The sequence below is a fragment of the Hoplias malabaricus genome, chromosome 1 (assembly GCF_029633855.1).
Source record: "Hoplias malabaricus isolate fHopMal1 chromosome 1, fHopMal1.hap1, whole genome shotgun sequence".
NCBI lineage: Eukaryota > Metazoa > Chordata > Actinopteri > Characiformes > Erythrinidae > Hoplias > Hoplias malabaricus.
The window spans coordinates 58,905,833-58,928,244 of NC_089800.1; the positions used below are offsets into that span (position 1 = coordinate 58,905,833).

Sequence of the window (22,412 nt, forward strand, 5' to 3'; positions counted from 1 at the left end):
CCCACGGTACAAAAATACATGTTGGTAGGTGGATTGGCTATTTAAAAGTATACAAACTGACGCCTCGTCTTCTTGTGTGTTCCCACATTGCGCCCAATGATTCTGTGTGGGCTCCGCACCCGCTGCGCCCTTAAACGGGACGAATCGGTTGCAGAAACTGAATGAATGAATGAATATATGAATGCAGCGTGCTTTATTTCTGACACTGAGATCCTCCGGGTGGCTCAAAGGAACCGGGCAGACGCTGTGACACATTCGCAGTACTGAATCACTTCCTGTAGTGGAAGGGTTGCATTGTTGTCAACACGAAGGCTGTGTTACAAACGGCTCTACGAGCCCTTGGTAGTGCATATTAATTTAGTACATAGTTTGTTTATGTATGATTTCTGCAGCCAAAGAGTATATGTCTGTGCGGTATGGATTTTTTATTTGTATTTTTTTACCGTGGCTGAAACTGACATTGATTTTTAAACGTTTTATACAGTGAGTTTCCCAGAGGCAGTATATTAAGACTTAAAGAATGAATGCACTTTTAAGAGAGCAGGGAGCACGTTACCATTTGGGAGGTAGCGGCAGGCAAAAACCTTCACTGTTAGCCTGCTAACTAGCTACCTGCCTAGAAATGCGTTCATAGAAGTAATTAAGTACCAGTGTTTATTTTTAAACGAAGACGATTAGAGAGGTTAAACGAATGTGTTTTTTGCGGGACAGTTTTAACGTTGTTATCAGCTCCAGTTTGACGGACGCTAAGAATTAGGCTGACATTAGCCAGCTGTTCAACGGTTGAAGCTAAATTGAACTGGCTTTTCTGTTACTCGTCTGTAAATAATGTTAACAATGAAGAGGTCGGTTATTGTTAAACAACGTTATAGTGATAATAATCAATGTTAACATATGTGTGGTTTAAAGATTAAACCATACGACACTTTAACGTTAAGTTTTACTTCCTCCAGTAACGTTACTTGTAACTTACGCAGTGCTATCACTAGCGTAGCTACGTTTGAAGAGTTGTACTTCGCAGTAGTGAGAAAGAGATTGCGTTTCACTCGGTTGCATTAACAGGCACGGATTCCTCCACTCTCTTTAATGATTATGGGTGACATTATTGTTTGTAGCTGGTTACAGCCCCGAGGCTGAGGTGTGATATATGCTGAATGTATTGAGGTTTCGTTGCTCAGTATTACTCGGTAACGGTCTTTTGAACAGCTACTTTTGTAGTTCTGATCAAGCTGGGCTTTGGTTTGTTTTTTGGGATTGATACAGATGTTTAGCCATTATTTAACTGACGTGATTTACGCAACTTTAACTGGAAAATGTGCTTTGTCGTCGTTACTGACTACGACAGATTTTAGATGCCTTTTGTTCTAGTGGGATCTAAATGTGTGCAGGAAAGTAGTGGTGACCCTTAATGGTGAAGATCAAGCATGTTGCACTCTTATCTGGAGACGATGAACTGATTTTCAACGATTCACAATGTTTTTTCGTCTGTAAGAACTCGTGTCAATGCCAGTACATTTCCGTTAGTCCTTCTGTGAGTTTAGACTCGCAGTATTTTCATGAGGCTGCAAGGGACAGTGGGCATCTTCCGCGATGAGCGAGTGGACACTGACCTTGTGTGTGTGCGGCGGAGGAAGAGGAAGATGACAGTGTAGAGGAGGAATGAGCTGATTCCGAGTCCACCCGAAGAAACTGCACCTCGTAGGACTGCTAGAAAATGCCCAGAAGAAAGCAGTCAAATCCGCAGCCAGTAAAACGTAAGTATTGCCTCAAAGTGTGTGAAGAGTGTGTCTTATTTCAGTGTCTCAGTGTGAGCATTTCTTCAATTCTATTCCTGTATAGTCTAGTGGTTCTCAGTTCTGGTCCTGGTGGGACACTGCCCCGCATGTTGTAGTTTTCTCCTCGCTCCATCACGCCAACTTCACCTTTGGAAGAAGTTATTAATTAGCTCACTACTTACATCAGGTGTATTCTGAGCAGAAGAATCTCCAAAATATGCAGAACAGTGTCCCACCAGGATCAGGTTTGGAATCCACTGTTAGGGTCAGAATATTTCAAATGTCTTCAGATGGACACTCTGTTTCCTGTGTGTTGTTTGATATGTGATCCTTCCTGTCATTACATACCTGTGGTGTTTACTTCTGAACAGTAGCTTTTCAGGTAAGTTTAGTAGTACATTTCAGAAATCAGTATGTATCACTCTTTTCCTGACCTGTCTTCTGACTCCAGTTTATGAAGTAAACAAAAGATCCATCTAGCTTCATAACTGAGATAGAGAGTTAAAATGAACTGGAACAGTTCTATATACAGAGTTAGACTTGTCTTGGATTTGCTGAAACACCATTCTTCGTGCTATCTTCACTTAAAAATGTCCTGCTGTCTTCCCCTCTTCCTTTGTCATTCTTTCCTAGCTCCATTTCCTCTAAACAAACCCTGGCTCTGCCAAAAGTCTCTGAGCTAACCCATCTCTGACCTGCATGTGTACCCCTCCCTTCATTTATCTGAATACTTTCCATAGTTCCTTCCTTAGTCATTTACCCTCCTGTCCTGTACTTTTCCTACCTTTGTACTTCTCAGCGGACTACATTATCGATTCAGCTCTTAGATTTTTCATTAAGTTCTACTTTGTTTCACAGTTTAAGACACATTCAATATTTAAAAGAAACTTTAATGTCATTACGTATTGGAAATCAACACATTTTCTTGCATATTGTGATATACTCTTAAAGCAAAAATTGTTACAGAAGGTTTTAAAACGAAATGAGTGTTTTAGCTTACTGATGTGTTTATGCGGTGAAGGAAAGTTATAGCATGGAAATTATTTATCTGTCAGATATTATTTTAATATCATTTATCTCTGGTGCGAAATGATGCAGCCAAACATATGAAATTGGGTTTGATTTCAAGTTATACTTAAAATTCTGTACTTTTTTAAAAATAACTAACATATTGATGATTTCTCAGTGGGATCCGAAGATGGTGTTGGTAGTGTTAACCCAGAGAGCCTGGTCCTGGAGAGTGATTTCCTCCTTGGACAAGACTTGCCGTTTGAAGAGAATGACTACAAGATCATAGGGTTTGAGAGAGATTCTGGTTAGTCTCATTTCAGTATTTCAGGAGAGTTCTATCTGAACAAAAATATTACATAGAATTAACACAATATTTCCTGAGGAGAATATTCTGGTATTTCTTTCTCATTACAGTGACTACTGACATGGGAATTCCAGTATATGCCTTTAGTGATGAAGACTGCTCCAGTTACAACCGCCTCAGCATGGAGAGTGACTTTGAGGACCCTCGAGACACTGAGAGTGAAAAGGAAGATATGCGTGGGGACCCTGGCTTCACACCTTATCTCTCCTGTAGGCGATGTGGTCAGCTCCTCGGGGACCCTCTCAGTGGAGCCCTGGATATAGCAGGGCTCTACTGCCTCCGATGTGGAGGCGAAGAGAGGGCCACAGAACAGCAGGTTAGACGGAGAGAACAAGCTCTACCTGCAAAGTGCTCAAAGGAAAAAGGGCACAGGGAGAAGTCTACTGCAAATGGCACACACAAAACCTACTCCTGCAAACTGTGCAGCTTTACCTCACGCTACTCCAACCACTTGAAGCGACACATGAAAACGCACAATGGTGAGAAGCCTTACAAGTGCCAGCACTGTGCATATGCCTCATCTCAGCTAGTTAACTTACAGAGACATGTGCGTACTCATACTGGTGAGAAACCATACAAGTGTGACTATTGCACATTTGCCTGCAACTCCCTTGGCAACCTTAAGAGGCACCAGCGCATGCATACTCAAGAGAAGTCCAACAAGTGTAGTCAGTGTGATTTCTGCACAAGCAGTGGTCTGACCCTAAAGAAACACATGATGAGCCACAAGACGGATGCACCAACACCCGTGGTGGAAGGTATATTTATTTGTGTTATTATTTATGTGTTTGGAAAATCATTCAAAAATGTCCCTCAGTTGTCTCTTTATAAAAATAGAATTTGCAATTAGTAGTGCCGCAGTATGTAAGCCAACTAACAATTTAAATGTTTGTATTTTGCAAATATTACCGTTTTTCATCGTCAGACTTTGAGTTCTGTATGCATCTTGTTTGGAAGCTTCTCTCAGCTTTGTTAGTTAAAGAGGAAGTACACAGTACACAACATGCATTTAAACCATGTGAAGGGAAGTAACAACAGTTGACTTCCTAAAACTGGATTCCCACAAAGAGGAAGGACTTTATTTTGCTTGTGTCTAACTGAAATCCTCTTTTATTTTCTCAACTCCCCAGAGGCTGTGGTGTCTGATCTGACTCTGCACATTAGTGATCCCGACTTCCTGCATAGCTGTGGGACCCTGCGTGCTGATCATCACCCACCCAGCCTGCTGGACACAGAAGCACTGGATCAGGACCCAGACCCTGGGCTGCCCGAGCTGCTTTTTCCCTTCACTTGTAGAGTGTGTGGCTCAGTGCTGGAGGATGAGGATGGGGCCACCACGCAAATCTGCACCAAGTGCACTCTGGACATGCTGGCTAAGGGCTCCCCGGGCAGCCCGGAGAAAGGGGACAAGCTGTACTCCTGTACTGCCTGCAGCTTTATCACACAGTACCCCAACCATCTGGCCCGTCACATGAAGACTCACAGTGGAGAGAAACCTTACAAGTGCCCACAGTGCAATTATGCATCTGCCCATTTTGACAATTTGAAGAGGCACCACCGCGTGCACACGGGTGAAAAACCCTATAAGTGTCACCTGTGTGAGTATGCATGCGGAAATCTGGCCAACCTCAAACGGCATGAACGCATACACTCAGGTGCCAAGCCCTTCCAGTGTGGTGTTTGCAACTACAGCTGCAACCAGAGCATGAACCTGAAGCGTCACATGCTGCGTCACACTGGCGAAAAGCCTTTCAAATGCCAGGAATGTGCCTATACCACAGGACACTGGGATAACTACAAGCGGCACCAAAAAAAGCATGGCCACTCAACCGATGGGTGGATAAAAATGCCGCTACCCGAGAAGGAAGAGGAAGAGGGGGAGTTGTAGCAGAATGAGGAAATGTGGATGAAGTTTGTTCTCTTTTTAAGAGCTCTTCTGCTCTTAGTGTCTAACTGATGTTGCCTTAATCTTTTCACACTGCAAAGGTGCAAGCTACATGTGTATTTTTACATTTGTGCCTTGTCCAGAACTGTTTTATTTCTGTCATCTTGTGTTGAATCATAAATAAGGGCACAACAATGACTTTATAAAGACCACAATTGTCTGTGGAGATAATTTTTGTCTGTTTGATGCACAAATCAGATACATTTTGAAGTGTTTTTTTTTTTTTTTGAACATAAAATAGTAAATTGCAAAATTCAAACATTAGGCTCTTTTGTCATTTACGGTAAGTATTGCATAGCATTTAGCATTTAATAAAAAAAAAAAAAAAAAAAAAAAAACCTACAAGTAATAATAAAAAATGCGCTAACATCAAAACATCCTTAAATTATTTAAACCAAATCTCACGTGAACATTTGGATACCATTTTATCCCCAAGAACAGAGCAAAGATGCACATGCTTTTGCAGCACATGTTATTTGATGGAACTCATAACGAATGCAGTGACAAATAAATTCTTCTCGTTTATTATTTTCAGACTACTTCTATTTAATTTTATTTTGTGGAATTAAAAGCCAATTATCATTTTTAATACTACACAACAGTTAGAGTAAATGACAAAAAAGCAGGGGAATGTTTGAATTTACAATTATTCATTACAGGAAAAAAAAACATTTTAAAACCTATTAGTACACCTAACAAAACCTTAGAAAGGGTTTCAACAAACAAATAGTGTGCTATTACAATGGGGAGCCAGGAAAAGCCTGACTAGCATGTATATGATACATTTCATACAATCACCTTTATGGTTTGAGCTAAAGTGTATCTGGGGTTTGGACCGTTCAGATCCAATTTAATGCTCACATTTAGATTTACTGAATCTGCTGTTATCGAACTGAAGATACAATTGTTTGAAGACTATTCTTCTGCACTTCTGTCCTTATCAATCCTCTGAATTACTGAGTAAAAGAGCATTGCAATAAAGCCAATCACTGATTCTTTTGAGGCTGTTACCACAGATATTTGCTTGTTCAGTTTTTTTTAAGTGGATTTGATTACACTGAAAACCTCTGGTGGCTGCTAACTTATGTAGTGGGCACAATGATGGTAATGTCTATGTGCCTTTTATGGGTGGTGATGTACACCATTCGCTGATTTTTACTGTACTGTGTGCCACTGCAACAATGCTGCACTGATGTGAGGGGTTTCCTCAGCCCCCTGCGCACGCTTTGGTTTTTTCCATGGCATTAGAGGGACACAGCTCTGTACGTCTGTGGTGGTGGTTTTTGTGAGTTACTTTAAAAAATGTTTCTTATGATTCATTTAATTCACAATACCAGCTGTGAATTGATGTCCATGAATAAATAACCAGTGGAAAGTAATGGGGATATATTTTTGTTTTGTTTGAGGGATGCATCTGTATAATTGGTTTCAGAAATGAATTTCTGCAACCTAAGAGAAAATGAATAAAAGGGACCACATTTTGTTAACTTTATTTTATTGATGCAGTCAAAGATAGTACATTTCAAAATGTTTCTGTGATGTTTTTGGTCTCTGTTTGTTTTACACAACAAGGCACAGCAGAAATAAAATGGCCATGAAGATAATAAAATGTCATTCAATGATATCAGGGACTAAGTCAAGATGTTTTATGCATAATAATGAACATGCGTGTTTGGTTTGCTATATATTGATCAAAATGATTTATTTATGTACTGTGTATTATTTTTGTGGTTTGCCTTTGCTTTTTTGGTCAGAGGACTTTGTCAAGTGACTTTTGGCTTTATAATAAATTTTTAATTTTTATACAACAAAGTGTTTTAAGATTGTGTTCTTTGGCTGTGTTATGGAGTGTCAGTTCTATATCATTATGCATTTACCTCAGCTTGCCTCTAGATGGCAGTAAAGAGCTTGTAAAATATATTTTTTTAAACAATGTTATTATTCTCTTAAGAGGACTCTATAACCTAGATTGGCAGGTGAGAAGGAGCGTAATATTTGCAGTGATGAGAGCCTTGACCAAGTTGTGTGTGCTGATATCACGGCGCAGTAGCTGGTTGAAGGGGACCAAACCTCACTAAGACTCCTGACTTGGTTCCGTTTTACCAGCCACTAAGACGTGCTGCCCCAGAAGATGTGAGTGGTCCTGATTATTGGCGTGAGGCACTGCTTAGGCATATACTTGTCCATTTTTATGGGATATTATAATCTGTATCATTGGATCAAAGTGAAAATGAACTTAAAACTTAACATTTCCAGCAAAGTTCATATCCATCAGTTGACAACAACCATGCAGAAACTAACAGGCCTCCCCTAATACCCAATTTCACCATTATAATATGATATGTCTTTACCAGATGACTGCTGTTTTTTTTTTTCTTGTAAAAGTGTTTTAAACAGCAATTGTCAGAAAAATCTAAAAAAAAAAGATCTCAGAATTAGAGCCCCATCTGCTTTATTGAATGTCTGTTTATCTTGGGTGCCTAAAGGCTGCAAGTTATCCCCCTCAAATAAAATTGACATTATTTTTCCTTTTTTCTGTAGCAGCCAAGACATAGTGTGTGTAAATAGATTTGCTGTTAAGTCCCGTATGGAAACAACCCACTCAAATTAGCCTCCTCCCATCTGTCCCTCTATTTATAAGAGTAAACTCTTCTCAGGGACTGCACCTGTGTTCTGTCACTCAGTCTGCACTATCACTGGCTGTATAGGATGCGTTTCCACTACAAACTATCAGCATGCTTGTATGCTGACATACTACATATAACCTGATCCCCATGTGCTCTCCGTGTGCAATAGGAATGACCTGGGACTGACTTTGACATTCCCTTCATGCATGAAAAATAAACATAATAGTTGTTTGAAATGGTTTCTAGTAATACATAATCAATATTGTACTTATTAACAGTATTTCAGAATGCTGTATCTGGAATAAAATAAATTTTGTTTAATTAGTCAGATTTCCACAGGCTTCGTCATAGATGTTAAATCCCGCCATACAATATGTTCCATACGGTGTGCCATGATGATTAAGTCCCTCTGAAACCACACACTTCCTTACATTCCATAGCTGTATTCATTATATGGGGATATAAGGAAGTATGTCATCCCAAGAGAGCAAGTACTGAACGCCATCTTCAATCGCATGTTTCTTGTGGTGTAAAAACTGCAGGATTTACAGACAATATTCTCTTTTTCTAGTTCCAGAAAAGGAAATAGTAGTGTCCAAAGAAAGGATTGTCTCAAATCCAGAAAATCCTTAATAAAAGAATGCTGTAGAACACAACTGAAATGACACCATTTTGGGCTTATCTCTTAATGTATCTCATTCTTGTTCACTTGCATGTAATATTGATTCTTGGTCATTGTATGTGTACGGTTTCGTTATTACCAGGTTTGACATTTAAAAGAGAATTTGTGAACACTATGCTATTCACTGTAAAGTTGTTTTTTGACATTTTAACCATGACTGATTCCACAGTTTAAAAATAGTGGTTCAGTTGAAGCTGTATAAACACATTCGAGGCAAATAACTTCTCCTTCACATTCTTGTGACCAAACAAGATGCAAAGTAGCATTTAGTAGGACCCTGTAACCAGCAGAACCCCCCCCCCCCCCACCTTTTTCTGAATGAACCACCTCTGGATCCAAATGCAGTGAAATGACTTCACTGGAGCCAGTTTAGATGACCACGTTACTTGCCCATCCCTTGAAAGCCGGTCCCTCAGTCGATGTGCACTCAGATACTAAAAGGTCCGGTTTGTCCTGCTTTGTATGTGTGCTCTGCCGTCCATATCCTCCCGGTCTTCAGTCGCTGCTGGACTGAGTCCAGGCCAGTCTCTCCTTCCCTGCCTTTTCTATGGCCTGCCCTCCCCCTTGCTGGCCACCATCCACCTGTCAGTGTCCTTTAGAGTCTGAGGTCTCTCCTGTGCCTCCTGTTCGAAGGCCTCAGCCCCCTGACAGGGCTCTACAGCCTGAAATCACACCTCTCAGCTGTTCACACTACACTACAGACACTCTACACCCCTCCCTCCACTATTCCACAGAATGTCAATGGCTCTTTAAAAAAGAAGGGGTTCTGGGGGCAGGGTGGGCCCTGAGACAACTGTGAGCAACTTTTTATTGAGACAGTAGAGCAGAAAATGTTGCCTGCAGCACAGCTGAGAGAGGAGGTTATATCTGAGGTATGGCATACCCGTAAAGCATACTCTGATCTCTTCACACCCTTATACACTTTGTCTGCAGTTTTCCTTTGCTTCAAATGGTCTAGGTTTGCTCTGAGTCATCCATTTCTTTAGCACTTAATTTTAAAGAATTCAGTATTTTGTAATATTATTTCATATTCTACTTTTTTATTCATTTTTATTCTCTTTTAATTGTTTCCTATTTTCCCCCTCTTTTATTCAAATGCTATATATATTGATTTGTTGCTAGTGTTTGTCATTTATTGTACATAGTATTGGCACAGCAGAAAGAATATGCTCAAGAGTTTACTGTTACTGAGTGACTGCAGCTGAATGCACTAAAGGAACTCATGAAATTCACTATTTCCGTTTCAGCCATTTATCCAGCAGCAAGCAGTGGCTCCTGGACCACATGCATGGGAACATCCAGAGCTGAAGCTGGAAACAAGAGAGCACAGGAAAATGTGGTTATGGAAGCATATGCCATAGCTAAGGTCAACACCTGTGATCTAAACTCAGAGGATTGGGGGGAGGCAGAGAGAAAGAGAGAGAGAGAGGGAGTGAGAGAGTGAGAAGGCAGTTATAAGATAAGCACATAGTCATTAGACACAGTAATACTGAAGCCCAGCACTGGATCTATTTCAGTTCTTCAGAGAAGCTGAAAATAGGCTTGGCTCATTTTATGTGTGCTCTTTCCCTGTCACAGTCCCAGTGGATTCGCCATGAAATATTCGATTAACAAGATCTGCTGACCTCACTGTGATTATGGCTCAGTAACTCTATCACACTCTCCATGAAAGGCTTCCTCTCCAGTTGAACTGCACTAATGGAGTGAAAGAAGAGAAGAAATCAGATTATATCTGATTATATAGAATCATTATAAAACTATTCTCAGATCAATAACTTCTTATAACAATAAAATTCCACCCAGCTTTTTGGACACCCCTTGTGCATATTTGAATGACATTTTGTTTTTAATTTAACATAATAGAAAATAAATCAAGCTTAATATTTATTTTTTATTCATGAGAACTGACCAATAGAATCAGTTCAATGATACCTGGAACAGACCTTAATATAAAATAAATATAACAATGTTTTTTTTCTTCTCATATAAACATAACATTTCAGATTTAGTGTAAACTTTAAGAGCCACAGTCTAAAGAGGCACTAAATTACCATCAGTCCTAATGCAGTCCTAGTCCAGTCTTGGTTCTTTGGCAAAGCTGAACCTGATCAGTGTCTAAATGGTCTGCTACAGAATGTGTCGCATAATAGGGTCAGCGATGTATTTTTAGTCTGTTCCACAGTGAGGAGCAGAGTTGGACAGAGTGATAACTTTGTCCTCCATTCAAGAACTCAGTAGCAATTAGATGTCCAGCTTAGGTATGCATCCAACTTCTCATTTTATCCATTTACATTTAAGGTATTTTTCATTAAAATTTTCAAATAATATTGTCCCTCACTGTTTTTATTTCAGAAAAGTAAGGTTCTACAATGTACAATAATATAGAACTCTTAATATTATGTAGTGAATTCTGAATAGTTTGATATTAAGATTAAAGCAACACCAATAAAACCAATTTGGATTTCTAGGAACAATGGTTTGTAATATTTTTCACACAAATTGTGAAAAGTGTCTGTGTGGGTTTCCTCCAGGTGACTGTCTGTGAGGAGTGTGGTGAGTTCTCCCTGTGTCCGCATGGGTTTCCTCCGGGTGACTGTCTGTGAGGAGTGTGGTGTGTTCTCCCTGTGTCTGCATGGGTTTCCTCCGGGTGACTGTCTGTGAGGAGTGTGGTGTGTTCTCCCTGTGTCTGCATGGGTTTCCTCCGGGTGACTGTCTGTGAGGAGTGTGGTGTGTTGTCCCTGTGTCTGCGTGGGTTTCCTCTGGGTGACCGTCTGTGAGGAGTGTGGTGTGTTCTCCCTGTGTCTGTGTGGGTTTCCTCCAGGTGACTGTCTGTGAGGAGTGTGGTGTGTTCTCCCTGTGTCTGCGTGGGTTTCCTCCGGGTGCTCCGGTTTCTTCCCACGGTCCAAAAACACACGTTGGTAGGTGGATTGGCGACTCAAAGTATCCATAGGTGTGAGTGTGTGAGTGAATATGTGAGTGTGTGTGTTGCCCTGTGAAGGACTGGCGCCCCCTCCAGGGTGTATTCCCGCCTTGTGCCCAATGATTCCAGGTAGGCTCTGGACCCACCGCAACCCTGAACTGGAAAAGTGGTTACATGATGAATGAATGTTTATACATTATGCAAGGGCTTTTAAAAAAGTGAATCTCAGGCTAAAATCAACAGGCCTAAACAAGTAAACAAAATATTTTAAATTATTTTCATGTAATAAATGGCTGAGCTGTATTTTTAGAGACATTAATATACACACACACACACACACACATATATATATATACATTTTTTAAATAATATTCCTTTTTAGGTATATGCATGTGGTACATTGAAAGTGACAACACGCTACACTTGGTGTTTGACAGGTTTCACAAATGTTTTATTCTAGTGCTTGTGCTGACTCATTAGAGCCCACTGCATTAAAGAAAGGGAAGCCCCTGAGTGTGCCAAGCAGTTGCTGGCCCTGAGGTTGATACAGCTGTTCACTAAGGGCCACATGAACAGTCCCTTAAAGGCCTGCCATTGTGTATTCTCCTATCACTGAGGTCAAAGGTACTGTAATCAACAGCTTAGAAACAGGTGCTGATTGTGACTGGACATAACAAATGCTCTTTAATACACCAAAACCCTAAGAAGTGTGGAGTCATCTCTGTGGGGTGTGGCTATTAAGCTGCTGAGAAACAGGTAGGTGAAGTAAAAATGTTATTAATTATGTTAATAAAATTGTAAAAAAGTATTTGGTATTAAGTTCATAATAAAAAAAAATGTAATAATTTGGTGCAAGTTTATAATACATGCAAGAATTATAACAGCAGGGAAACAAAAATTTGATTAAATCTATTATTCTCTTTTTGAACCCTTTTGCTGAAAATTAAATGTTTAAACTAACACATCAGTGGCGTGACCAATTACAAAGCACACCAAAAAAACTGAAAACAGATCAAAACATAAGGGATTGGACATTGCCAAAGTTATGGCACATTATATATTCTATATTTTATTTTCTAAATTTCCAGTAAATTCATTGTGACTTAAAGTATATGATATATTAAAATTTGTTCCCTTTAAAAAACAAATAATGTTATTTCAAGTGGAAAAATCAACAGAACCTTTCATTTGTCCTGAGGTATTTAAATAGTCGCAAATTACTGTAACATGCCACACTGGATTTGTGACTGCTAAAATACTGAAAATCTTGTATCCCTAGGAGCTGAGAGCTACATGTCTCCATGGAGACGAGGGCAACCGTGGAGCATCCCCTGGTCCAATCATTGCGTCAGACTTGACTGACGGTTCATGGAGGAATTATAAGGTCATCATAAAGCCAGTCAAGCATGGACTACAACAAACCATTGTAAAAGCTGAAAGAAAATAATCACTCCACGGACCATAACTGAATTATCAAGCCATCATTCAAATGGGGGATGCTGCAGTAAGAGGTTGTGCCACTCTAAGGTGTGTTTAAAAGCACATATCATGAATTAGAGTGACTCTTTAGCCCCTCTTCTGCCTTAAGGAACACTGTCAAAATAAATTTCCTGAATCCAATAAATTAAATAAGGCCCTTGGCTTTCAAGCTTCACACAATATACAATATACACAGTATATTGTTGCTGTTCAAACATAACATGTCTTCAAATGAGTAAATTTACACGAGACGAACAAACATTCACAACTTTCAATGTAGACAATGTAAAAATCAAGACAATGTAAAAATATTTCAATCCAAGTCATTTAAGAGCATTTCTATTGGTCCGTTCATCATGGCATATTCACATAATGTGAAGGACAGCTGCTGGAATCAAAGGATTCATTCATTCATTCATTCATTCATTCATTCGTTGTCTGTAACCACTAATCCAGTCCAGGATTGCGGTGTGTCCAGAGCCTACCCGGAATCAATGGGCACAAGGCAGGAGCACACCTTGAAGGGGGCCCCAGTCCTTCACATGGTCGACACACACTCACACATTCACTCACACCTATGGACACTTTTGAGTAGTCAATCCACCTACCACTGTGTGTTTTTGGAGTGTGGGAAGAAACTGGAGCACCTGGAGGAAACCCATGCAGACACTGGGAGAACACACCACACTCCTCACAGACAGTCACCCGGAGGAAACCCAACACAGACACAGGGAGAACACACCACACTCCTCACAGACAGTCACCTGGAGGAAACACACGCGGACACAGGGAGAACACATCACACTCTTCACAGACAGTCACCCGGAGGAAACCCACGCAGACACAGGGAGAACACACCACACTCCTCACATACAGTCACCTGGAGGAAACACACACGGACACAGGGAGAACACATCACACTCCTCACAGACAGTCACCCGGAGCGGGACTTGAACCCACAACCTCCAGGTCCCTGGAGCTGTGTGAATGTGACACTACCTGCTGAACAATTGTGCCACTCTTCAAATGATTCACTAAACTAAAAATCCACAAAATTGGAGATATAAGATTTTCTTTGGACAACAACAATATGGTATCAAGTACATGCTTTTTTCACTGTCCCATCAAATTGTGTTTTGTAAAAGAGATCAGAAGTAAACACTTTCCAAATTTAGAATAGCCTTTTATTTTACAAAAATGGCCTAGTGTGTATGACTGAATTATTATTTAAAGATTCAAATTATAAATACTCCATGAACCTTAAGTCTCAAGCCATCATTTGAATGTGGGATGCTGCCAAGAGGATGCCCATCCATTTCACAAAATGTAATATATTGCAGCAGATTATGAGTAGCTCAGAGAGAAAAAAAACAGCTTAAAAAGCTTAGCATGCATTTATTGAGCCAGGTCTTTTATGTTTCACATTTGTAGGTGCTGGGTGACAAACATCACTGAACTTCATTACTCAGACGACTCCTTCTTCCTTCAGGCCACAGTTGAAGAGGCAGCTGGAGAACGGCCCAACCTCTCTCTGTCTGTCTGTCTCTCTCTTTTTGCTCTCTCTCTCTCTCTCTCTCTCTCTCTCTCTCACACACACACACACACACACACACACACACACACACACCACATCGAGGGAGCTACACATGGTCCACAGAGCAGGTGGAGCCTGACCACAGCAGTGGCCTCCAGCAATGTCACCTCTCTCCAAGGCCAGGATTTTCAGCTGGGATGTGATTAGTGTCTGTGTCTCAAATGCCCCATCGCTTAAGTTCCTTCGAGCTTTGGAGGGGAGCAGACATGTGCATTTAGTGCATTATCCAAATCTCTGGCATGCCATTCAGGCCCTACTGTTTGCTCTGGCCCCTGACTGCTGTTTCTTCCCCTGGATACTTAATGACAGTTGTGAGATCATCTGTTTTAATAGCAAAATTAAGCAAAAGTTGGTTAAATGCAAGGCCCCAAGCTTATAATGTGGTTATTGCTAGCATAATATAGCTAAAAACAAAGAGCACACAGTTCCTCGATATTCGCCCAGACAGTGAGCATATATCGGTCCACTCGCATAAAAATGCTGGCACACCACTGACTGTAGATCACTGCTGGTCCACCATTGGACCACTCAGATTACTGTCCTGTACAGGATATAACTCATTTTAATAATGTCCTCAAACAGATTTTACATTCACAGAGACTTTTATTCTGGAAAACACACTAATACAAATATTATCAACAACTATGAGAGATATAATAATGAGTATAAGCCTGATATAAAATGATTATGATAAAAATGTTGACACTGTGCTGGAGTAAAATTATTTACTAATCTTATTTATAAAGGATAACAAAGAACCTAATGAAGGAAAAAATGTAAACTGGACTGTGAATGGAAAAGTGCTAAAATGTGGCATTTTGTCTAAAATTCTGTTTAATCAGCAGCGGTCCGCCCAGAAAACTCTGTGGACCTCCAACTTTGCCCTCAGTGGAACAACAGTGGTCCGCCGTCTCCTTGCTCTCAGGGTCCTTGATTGTCTGCATTTCTCTAAATATTCAGTGATTGTCTTGGGGTACATTTATAACCATGAAAGCTCATTTCAGCTCAGCTCCAGGATCATGGCTCTGCCAACTATATATCAGAAACCTTTGTTTTAGACTCTGGATTTGTTAATCCATGTACACACACTCAGTTTGTTTTCCACAAATGGAGACATTTTAAGACCAAAGCTGAGGACATGTACTGTTTCTATTGAACCAGCTTGACTTTAGGCTTACGTTGTGTGGCTAAACTGAGCAAACCCCTTTGGTTTACTGACAGCTGTGTTTATTTGTGTCTTTTAGATTCTAGGTTTGACCCTGGCTATGTATCTGGATTATGACTTCTATTTATCTCCACTGCCATTACCATGACCCCTGCTTGCTACCATGATGAGTACTAGTTTGCCCATAATCTATCTACTGTAATTAATATTTGTATTTTGTAAAATCAGTTCCCTGTCTGTCTTTAAGGGTATGAGTCTAATCACAGTTTAATAGTGTGTTCAGAGTGTATAGTATTATATATAAATAATCTGTTGGCAAACTATTTAAAAAAGTTGTTCATAGACACTTTAGGTTAATGTAAATTTTTTAAATTTGTTTGGTATGAATAGCTGTTTCCATATTTATTTTCATATAACATTTACTTTTAAATACATTACTGGAAATGTCTACTGGGTTTTCCGTTGTGCTTTTCATTTGCTCAGACGTGTGAGCTTTTCCGGTATTTACTTTTGAATTACTTTTAAGTTATTATTAGAATCCCGTTACATAGTTAGTGAAGTCATTAGTCATTGGTAATGGAATACTATGAATAACTACCTAAGTGGAACTACACATACAAAAACACAGACACTTTCTGAACTTTGAAAAACTGTTTAACCATTCAAATGACATTTAGAGTTGCCATGATTCTATATGCACCCTTTTGTAAGAAGGAGACCAGAGTCAGATCATTGAATATGGATGGTATTCCTCTGAGAACAAATGAAGCAGAAGAATCCCATGTCAGTCTGTCAGTATGTGTGTGTGTGTGTGTGGCACAGATAAATTACACACTCTCTCTTTCTCTCTCGCGCTCTCAAAACAGCTGTGTGATTGGCAACTGCTATCATTAGGAAAAGCCCCTATCTATTTACACCATCTTCAGCACAATTCATCTGAGCATTCAGCACACTGCATTCCACCACTGCTGCTCTCTAGGTCATAACAGTATTATACTAAAGTTTGCTCCCATCACATGTTGGTGATTTTCTTGGTGAAAATTATGTCCTCTACAACTTAAATATGGCATTTTCTGCATGTTTTAAGGGTTTATATGGTTTCCTGCTTTGCTTACACAGTAGTGAGAGTAGGAATTTACAACATAATGTAATTTTGTTTTTCAATTTTCATATTTTACAACATTTTTGGGTCTGTTATGTTTATATAGTGTGCACTCATTTAAACTTAGAAGTAATGTCATTTGACCTATATGCTTATGAATATCTTAGTGACATGGATCCTCACCTTTGAACATAAAATCGGTGGTCATTGGTGTCCTGGGGTTGTGTTCTCCCCTTGTCTGCAAGAGTTTCCTCCAGGTGCCCGCCCCCAGTACAAAAACACACTGCTAGGTGATTTGGTTGTTCAAAGATGTCTGTTGGTGGGAGTGTGTGAATAAATGTTTGAGTGTTTTGCGCTGTGATGGACTGCCGCCCTCTTCAGGGTGTGTTCTGATGTTGTGCCCAATGATTCTGAACTGACTCCAGACACACTGTGACCCTGAACGTGGGTACAGATAATAATGGATTAATGTTTTTACACTTCATTGGACTTGTGTTGTAATGTCAGTGATATTCATTAGTATTCTCTAGTGCTTTAGTCAATGTATAATGCAGATCCTGGGAAGGCCTTAGCAGAGGAACGAAAGTATTATTTGAAATACTTTGTGAAGAAAGGACAGGATAAAGAGATGTGATAGAGGGTGTTATGGTTATAAACTGCAGGACACTTAAGATTCTTTGGGGAGTACCAGAAGATCTTTATTTTAATGCAGGTACAGGGAAACAGATAGAAGGAAAAGATGTAAGTGCATGTTGTCTTTATAGTCTAGTTTATCAGCTGGGGTAAGATGGCACACAAAGACAGGAGGCTTCATCATACATAAAGAAAATGGAAAACGAAGTTTGAAAACATTCATTCATTCGTTGATTGATTCATTCATTCATTATCTGTAACCCTTATCCAGTTCAGGGTCGCGGTGGGTCCAGAGCCTACCTGGAATCATTGGGTGCAAGACGGGAATACACCCTGGAGGGGGCGCCAGTGCTTCACAGGGCAACACAGACACACACACACACACACACACACACACACATTCACTCACACACTCACACCCACGGACACGTTTGAGTCGCCAATCCACCTACCAACATGTGTTTTTGGACTGTGGAAAGAAACCGGAGCACCCGGAGGAAACCCACGTGAACACAGGGAGAACACACCAACTCCTCACAGACTTGAAAACAAAGCACTGAAAACACAATTAACGAAATGTAGTACAGTCTCTAGGAGGTTATTTCAAACAAAGAACAGAGGCAAACACAAATCTAAATACATCTGTAAATTTCAAGCTAACACCTGAGAATGACGACAAGTTGGCAGGGCCACAGACTGGAAACAAATTAACTTGATGATGATAATAATAATAAATTAAAAAAAACAGTAACAAAAGCACACGGGACTCAAATGACCCAAGCTGTGTCCCAGTGTCCAATTGTGTCACCTTGCAGCCTCCTTAGCTGCTAAACAGGATTCTCCAACAGATCTGTCCTACCTCAGCTGCAGCTCAGGTTTTATACCTCACCTACAGTACACTAACTACGGAAACATTAATCAGGCATAGTATGTTTCCCTGTTACTGTGTGTAATCCTGGTTTAAAGTCATAAAGATTGGGGATGGATGGATTGGGGATGGATGAAATTACCATACTGTAAGGGACAAGCCTGTGATGTTGTACCCTGTCTTTCGTCGCTTAAGAAAGTTACTTACAACCTGAATGTAAATTTGTGACAGCTTTTGAGTATCACATTTTTAAATGTATGATTTCCCTTTGACATGATACATATTTTTAGACCATCATCTAAGCGGTCTGTTTATGTTGTACTTTTTTTAGGTATCCGTGCTAAACATTTTCATCAATATCTGTTTGTATTTTATCCTATCATGTCTGCCTTGTGGTAAATTTGCATAGTGGGGTTTGCCTGTGTGAAGGTGATAAACAGATGTTTCCTGATGAAAAGAGAAGTTAATAGAAACGAAAGAAATAGAAGGGAAGAGACAGCGCTCCTCTCATTGGTTTCACATGTAACCTGCATGCGCTCACAACATTTGGGACATGTATTATTTAAAACTTGAATCACCTGCACTTCCTTCACTACATTCCTTAAGAGCTTTGCAGTTTTTCTCAGTCTGTTACAATAATGGCATTTGGCAGACACACTAGTCTATGCTCACAGTTATTTTCATGTTACAGAGACTAATTCATGGCTGGGAATCTTTTGTCAGTTTTGTGTGGTGTTCCTGATGAGCTCCTGAGAAACACACTTGCCATATGGAGACCTGTGGTTTTATTCACTATGCTATACCATCATGCTATTAAGGCTGACACTGGATATCAGTCATCAACTTAATATATATATATATTTTTTCAGATGGGCGATGAAAATATTAATGTTCAAACTCAGTGTTGATCCAACTACACAGTACAGTGAACAATAGCTAGAGATTATTAAGCCATAGTTCCTGGGTGTGACCCTCAGGAGATACTCCAGTACAATAAACTGTATGATTTAAAAATGCATCATTGAATTTAACATTCGCTTGAGTGACCATTGCTGTAATATTAACAGTTAATTTACAGGGGGAGTGGGGGAACACCCTGGTGCCACCATAACCAACAATAACAGCCCTTATCAATGCTTCAGTGCCTTTAAGGACATGTGAGTTTCTTTAGGCACCAGTTGAGTTCGTCGCATCTTAGAGAGCTACCACAAATTCGACATCAATGGGTTTGGTGAGTTATTAAAGGATTTACTGTGATTGTACCTTTCTGAAAGCTATATCTGAATAAACCAGTACATGCCTACGTTAAAAAATCTAAGATCTCATCCATGTCTAAATGGATTATCAGATATTTTTGTTAGCATGAACATGTGGGTTTGTACATTCTACCATTAATAGTATTAATATTAACTTTACAAATACCTGTAAAATATAATCATTATACTCAAATGTAACTTATGGCTCTACAATCCTAAATTTAAAAAAAAATTGCCACTTACACACTTTCAGTGTATGATTTCTTTAAAAAGAGAGATTATTATAATTGACATATCTGAGTGTTTAAGAACCGTCACATCAAGGCTCTCCACCATTCAAAGGTTTTTGCCAGGACCATGTATCGTGCACAGTTGAACATATTAAAAGTATAATATTCTATAAACACTGCTGACACCCTGCTCATGTGTATACTTTTTTCCTTTGGTTCCTCTCACATTGGATTTTTAATTGTAACCTACTTATCTCCATTTTAATTAAAAAAATTCCCGTTAGATTTTATTTCCTTAAATATTGTTATTTGAGCTGTTTCGTATGTTACAAAGCTCTAAACTAAAACTCTGTAATTCTGTTTGTAAAATTTAAGATGTTTAAATGCCTACATTTGGGGCAGAATAAATCTGAATAAATCTGGTTAAGATTATGACTATGAACAGTTACGACTACAACAATCCTTCGCTTTCAGCATAATTCCCATCCAAAGCTTTACCCTGGAGATATCCTTGAATTCCCTCGAAACAAGTACTTCTCCCACTTTGGAGTTTACTATGGTGAGAGGGATGGGGTTCCCTATGTTGCACATTTGACATGCAGAGGTAAGCTATATATTTTTAATTTTCATATAGACATACACACCCCTGTGCATATACAATGAAATATCATGTTGAATATTGTGCATCAAGATATATGACAACAAAAATGTTTTCTACCAACAACGTTTATATATACCTTTAGTCATGAGACATAATTGTAACACATTTTATAAGGTGAATTCTAACAAAAACAACTGTAGACATGAATCATCTGTAGAATATGACTTTCTTTTACCCTCTTTTAGACTCAGACACAAAGATACTCCTCTTTGGCAGAGCTCTGAACTCTTCTGTAAAGCTGGAGCCACTTGACGTTGTTGGGAAAAAGTACAAAGTGAACAATTACTTGGATGAAAAACACCCACCTCGAGATTTCTACTCCCACATAAAGCCTGAGATTGAGGATGCAATGACTAAAAACATCACCTTCGACATTTTGTTTCACAACAGTGAGCACCAAGCCACACATCTGCGCTACGGGGTCAAAAAGTCAGAGCAGGTAAGTCAAGTGTTTACACTGAAACAATGAGGGAAATCTAGGGTAACCAGTCTATTCACACATTCCAAAAATATATAAATATATACATTTAATCACTATATCTAATATCTTTTATCACCAAATTGTTTAAAAATAAGGTCATTCAAACAGTTTCTAGATATTTTATGCTTAATTTAAGACATTTTCTTCTTGTGAATGTTACATTTTTACTTAATAATTTATAAAAAATATAAGAAATAATAATTTAAGAAGAAAATGTCAATGAAGAGCTCATTATATTAGATATTTATAAATAATAATCATTAAAAAAAGTAAGAAAGAAATAAAATAAGCACATCTTATTTTATTTCTGCTGACACTGGCCTTTATGCTTTATTACATATATTTGCATAATATATTCCTCAGTGAAAAATGAATCATATATTGTGGTGAAAATACCTACCACTTTCAATTTGCTCTCAGTTATCAGTTCAGTTAGACTTCTGTAGAAGAGCTCAGATTATATTCAAGCTGTTATTAATTTTGGAATAACCTCCTTCCAGATCGAAAAAGTCTACAGCAAGATCGTTCCCACCTGGCGTGAGCCATTTGAAAAAAAACGGTTTTGATTGAAGAGGATGGATGATGCTGAATGGATTATTTTTAAACCCACACAACGGATAATTACTAATTTATCTTTTCCTTATTTCTGTTACTAATGTGTTCCATTATTATCATATGGATTTAAAATGTAAGCTATATCCAGTCAAATAAGGGATTATTTTTATTACACTTTAAAAACTGTTGTGTTAAAAAAGCAATCTGTTTGAACACAATTTGTATCATATTGATTTCTCATTTATGCCACAATGAATTGTTTGTAACACGTCTGGTTGTAAAGATGAATGATTTCTCCTTTAAATATATGTACTTGAGTAAATGTAACTAATAACTACACACTTTAGTCAATATTCTTCTTTGTGTACACCCTTACACGCTCACTTCTTCCACTCTCCACTTGGGGGCACAATTGAGACATTCATCATTTTTCTGAAGGAGTTCTAAAGAAAAAACATTGTTTAATATGAGAATTCATAAAGTGAATATAAGTCTAGAGGCTACCAGACTGTATTTGTGGGAGAGGGGGGAAAATCTGCAGGTTTGCAGCTCTTTTCTCTGTGACTTCAAATGTATTGATACATGTGTGACTATTTTCTACAAATACAAATTTCACTGTCACGGGTGTTTCGGGGTTTTGTACCAAATATACCTCCATAGTGAATCCCCAGGTATTTCATAGCGAAGCCAGGAGAGCCCTCCAACAGGTCCTGGATCTACCTTTCTACATCCTTCAATCCACAAACATTCAACACAGCAACATAACATTAACCTCCCAGCACCTCTCGGATCCAAGTATCGCGCTTTCCTATAAACCATTGGCCAATTAAAAAAATATTGACAGTATCTCCGCCTTCTCACAACGCCAATGTATCCTCCGGGCTGCAGACGTACACATGATCCAACTCACAACCAGACGGTGACTAGCCCCAGGCCACTAGAGGGAGACAGAGGGCTGCCACACGGTAATCAGGCAATTTGCGACACCTGTGTCTACTCTTTAAAAGCCAAGCTCGGTAGTGTTGTTTCAGCGTGTTGGCAGCAGAGAGGCCGGTAATTTTGGC

General features: G+C 39.2%; 2 protein-coding genes across 2 annotated transcripts; both read left to right on the forward strand.

Annotated features, from left to right (window-relative positions):
• Positions 1–83: 83 nt before the first annotated feature.
• LOC136694680 (zinc finger protein 513) lies at positions 84–6,868 on the forward strand. Its single transcript, XM_066668429.1, has 4 exons — positions 84–1,754; positions 2,962–3,090; positions 3,201–3,908; positions 4,281–6,868. Exons 1-4 carry the CDS (start codon positions 1,715–1,717, stop codon positions 5,036–5,038), a joined length of 1,635 nt encoding a protein of 544 aa, XP_066524526.1. The 5' UTR covers positions 84–1,714; the 3' UTR covers positions 5,039–6,868.
• Positions 6,869–19,254: 12,386 nt separating this feature from the next.
• plaat1l (phospholipase A and acyltransferase 1-like) lies at positions 19,255–21,759 on the forward strand. Its single transcript, XM_066644326.1, has 4 exons — positions 19,255–19,396; positions 20,126–20,255; positions 20,498–20,751; positions 21,294–21,759. The coding sequence occupies exons 1-4, from the start codon at positions 19,388–19,390 to the stop codon at positions 21,357–21,359; spliced, it is 459 nt and encodes a 152-aa protein (XP_066500423.1). The 5' UTR covers positions 19,255–19,387; the 3' UTR covers positions 21,360–21,759.
• Positions 21,760–22,412: the final 653 nt, after the last annotated feature.

Excerpts from the sequence above, each read along its gene's own strand:
- LOC136694680 (XM_066668429.1), top strand. The coding sequence starts at position 1,715 with ATGCCCAGAAGAAAGCAGTCAAATCCGCAGCCAGTAAAAC. Across the intron at positions 1,755-2,961 it reads AAATCCGCAGCCAGTAAAAC|TGGGATCCGAAGATGGTGTT; the intron begins GTAAGTATTGCC and ends ATGATTTCTCAG. Across the intron at positions 3,909-4,280 it reads ACCAACACCCGTGGTGGAAG|AGGCTGTGGTGTCTGATCTG; the intron begins GTATATTTATTT and ends TCAACTCCCCAG.
- plaat1l (XM_066644326.1), top strand. Across the intron at positions 20,256-20,497 it reads TGCACATTTGACATGCAGAG|ACTCAGACACAAAGATACTC; the intron begins GTAAGCTATATA and ends ACCCTCTTTTAG. Across the intron at positions 20,752-21,293 it reads GGGTCAAAAAGTCAGAGCAG|ATCGAAAAAGTCTACAGCAA; the intron begins GTAAGTCAAGTG and ends ACCTCCTTCCAG.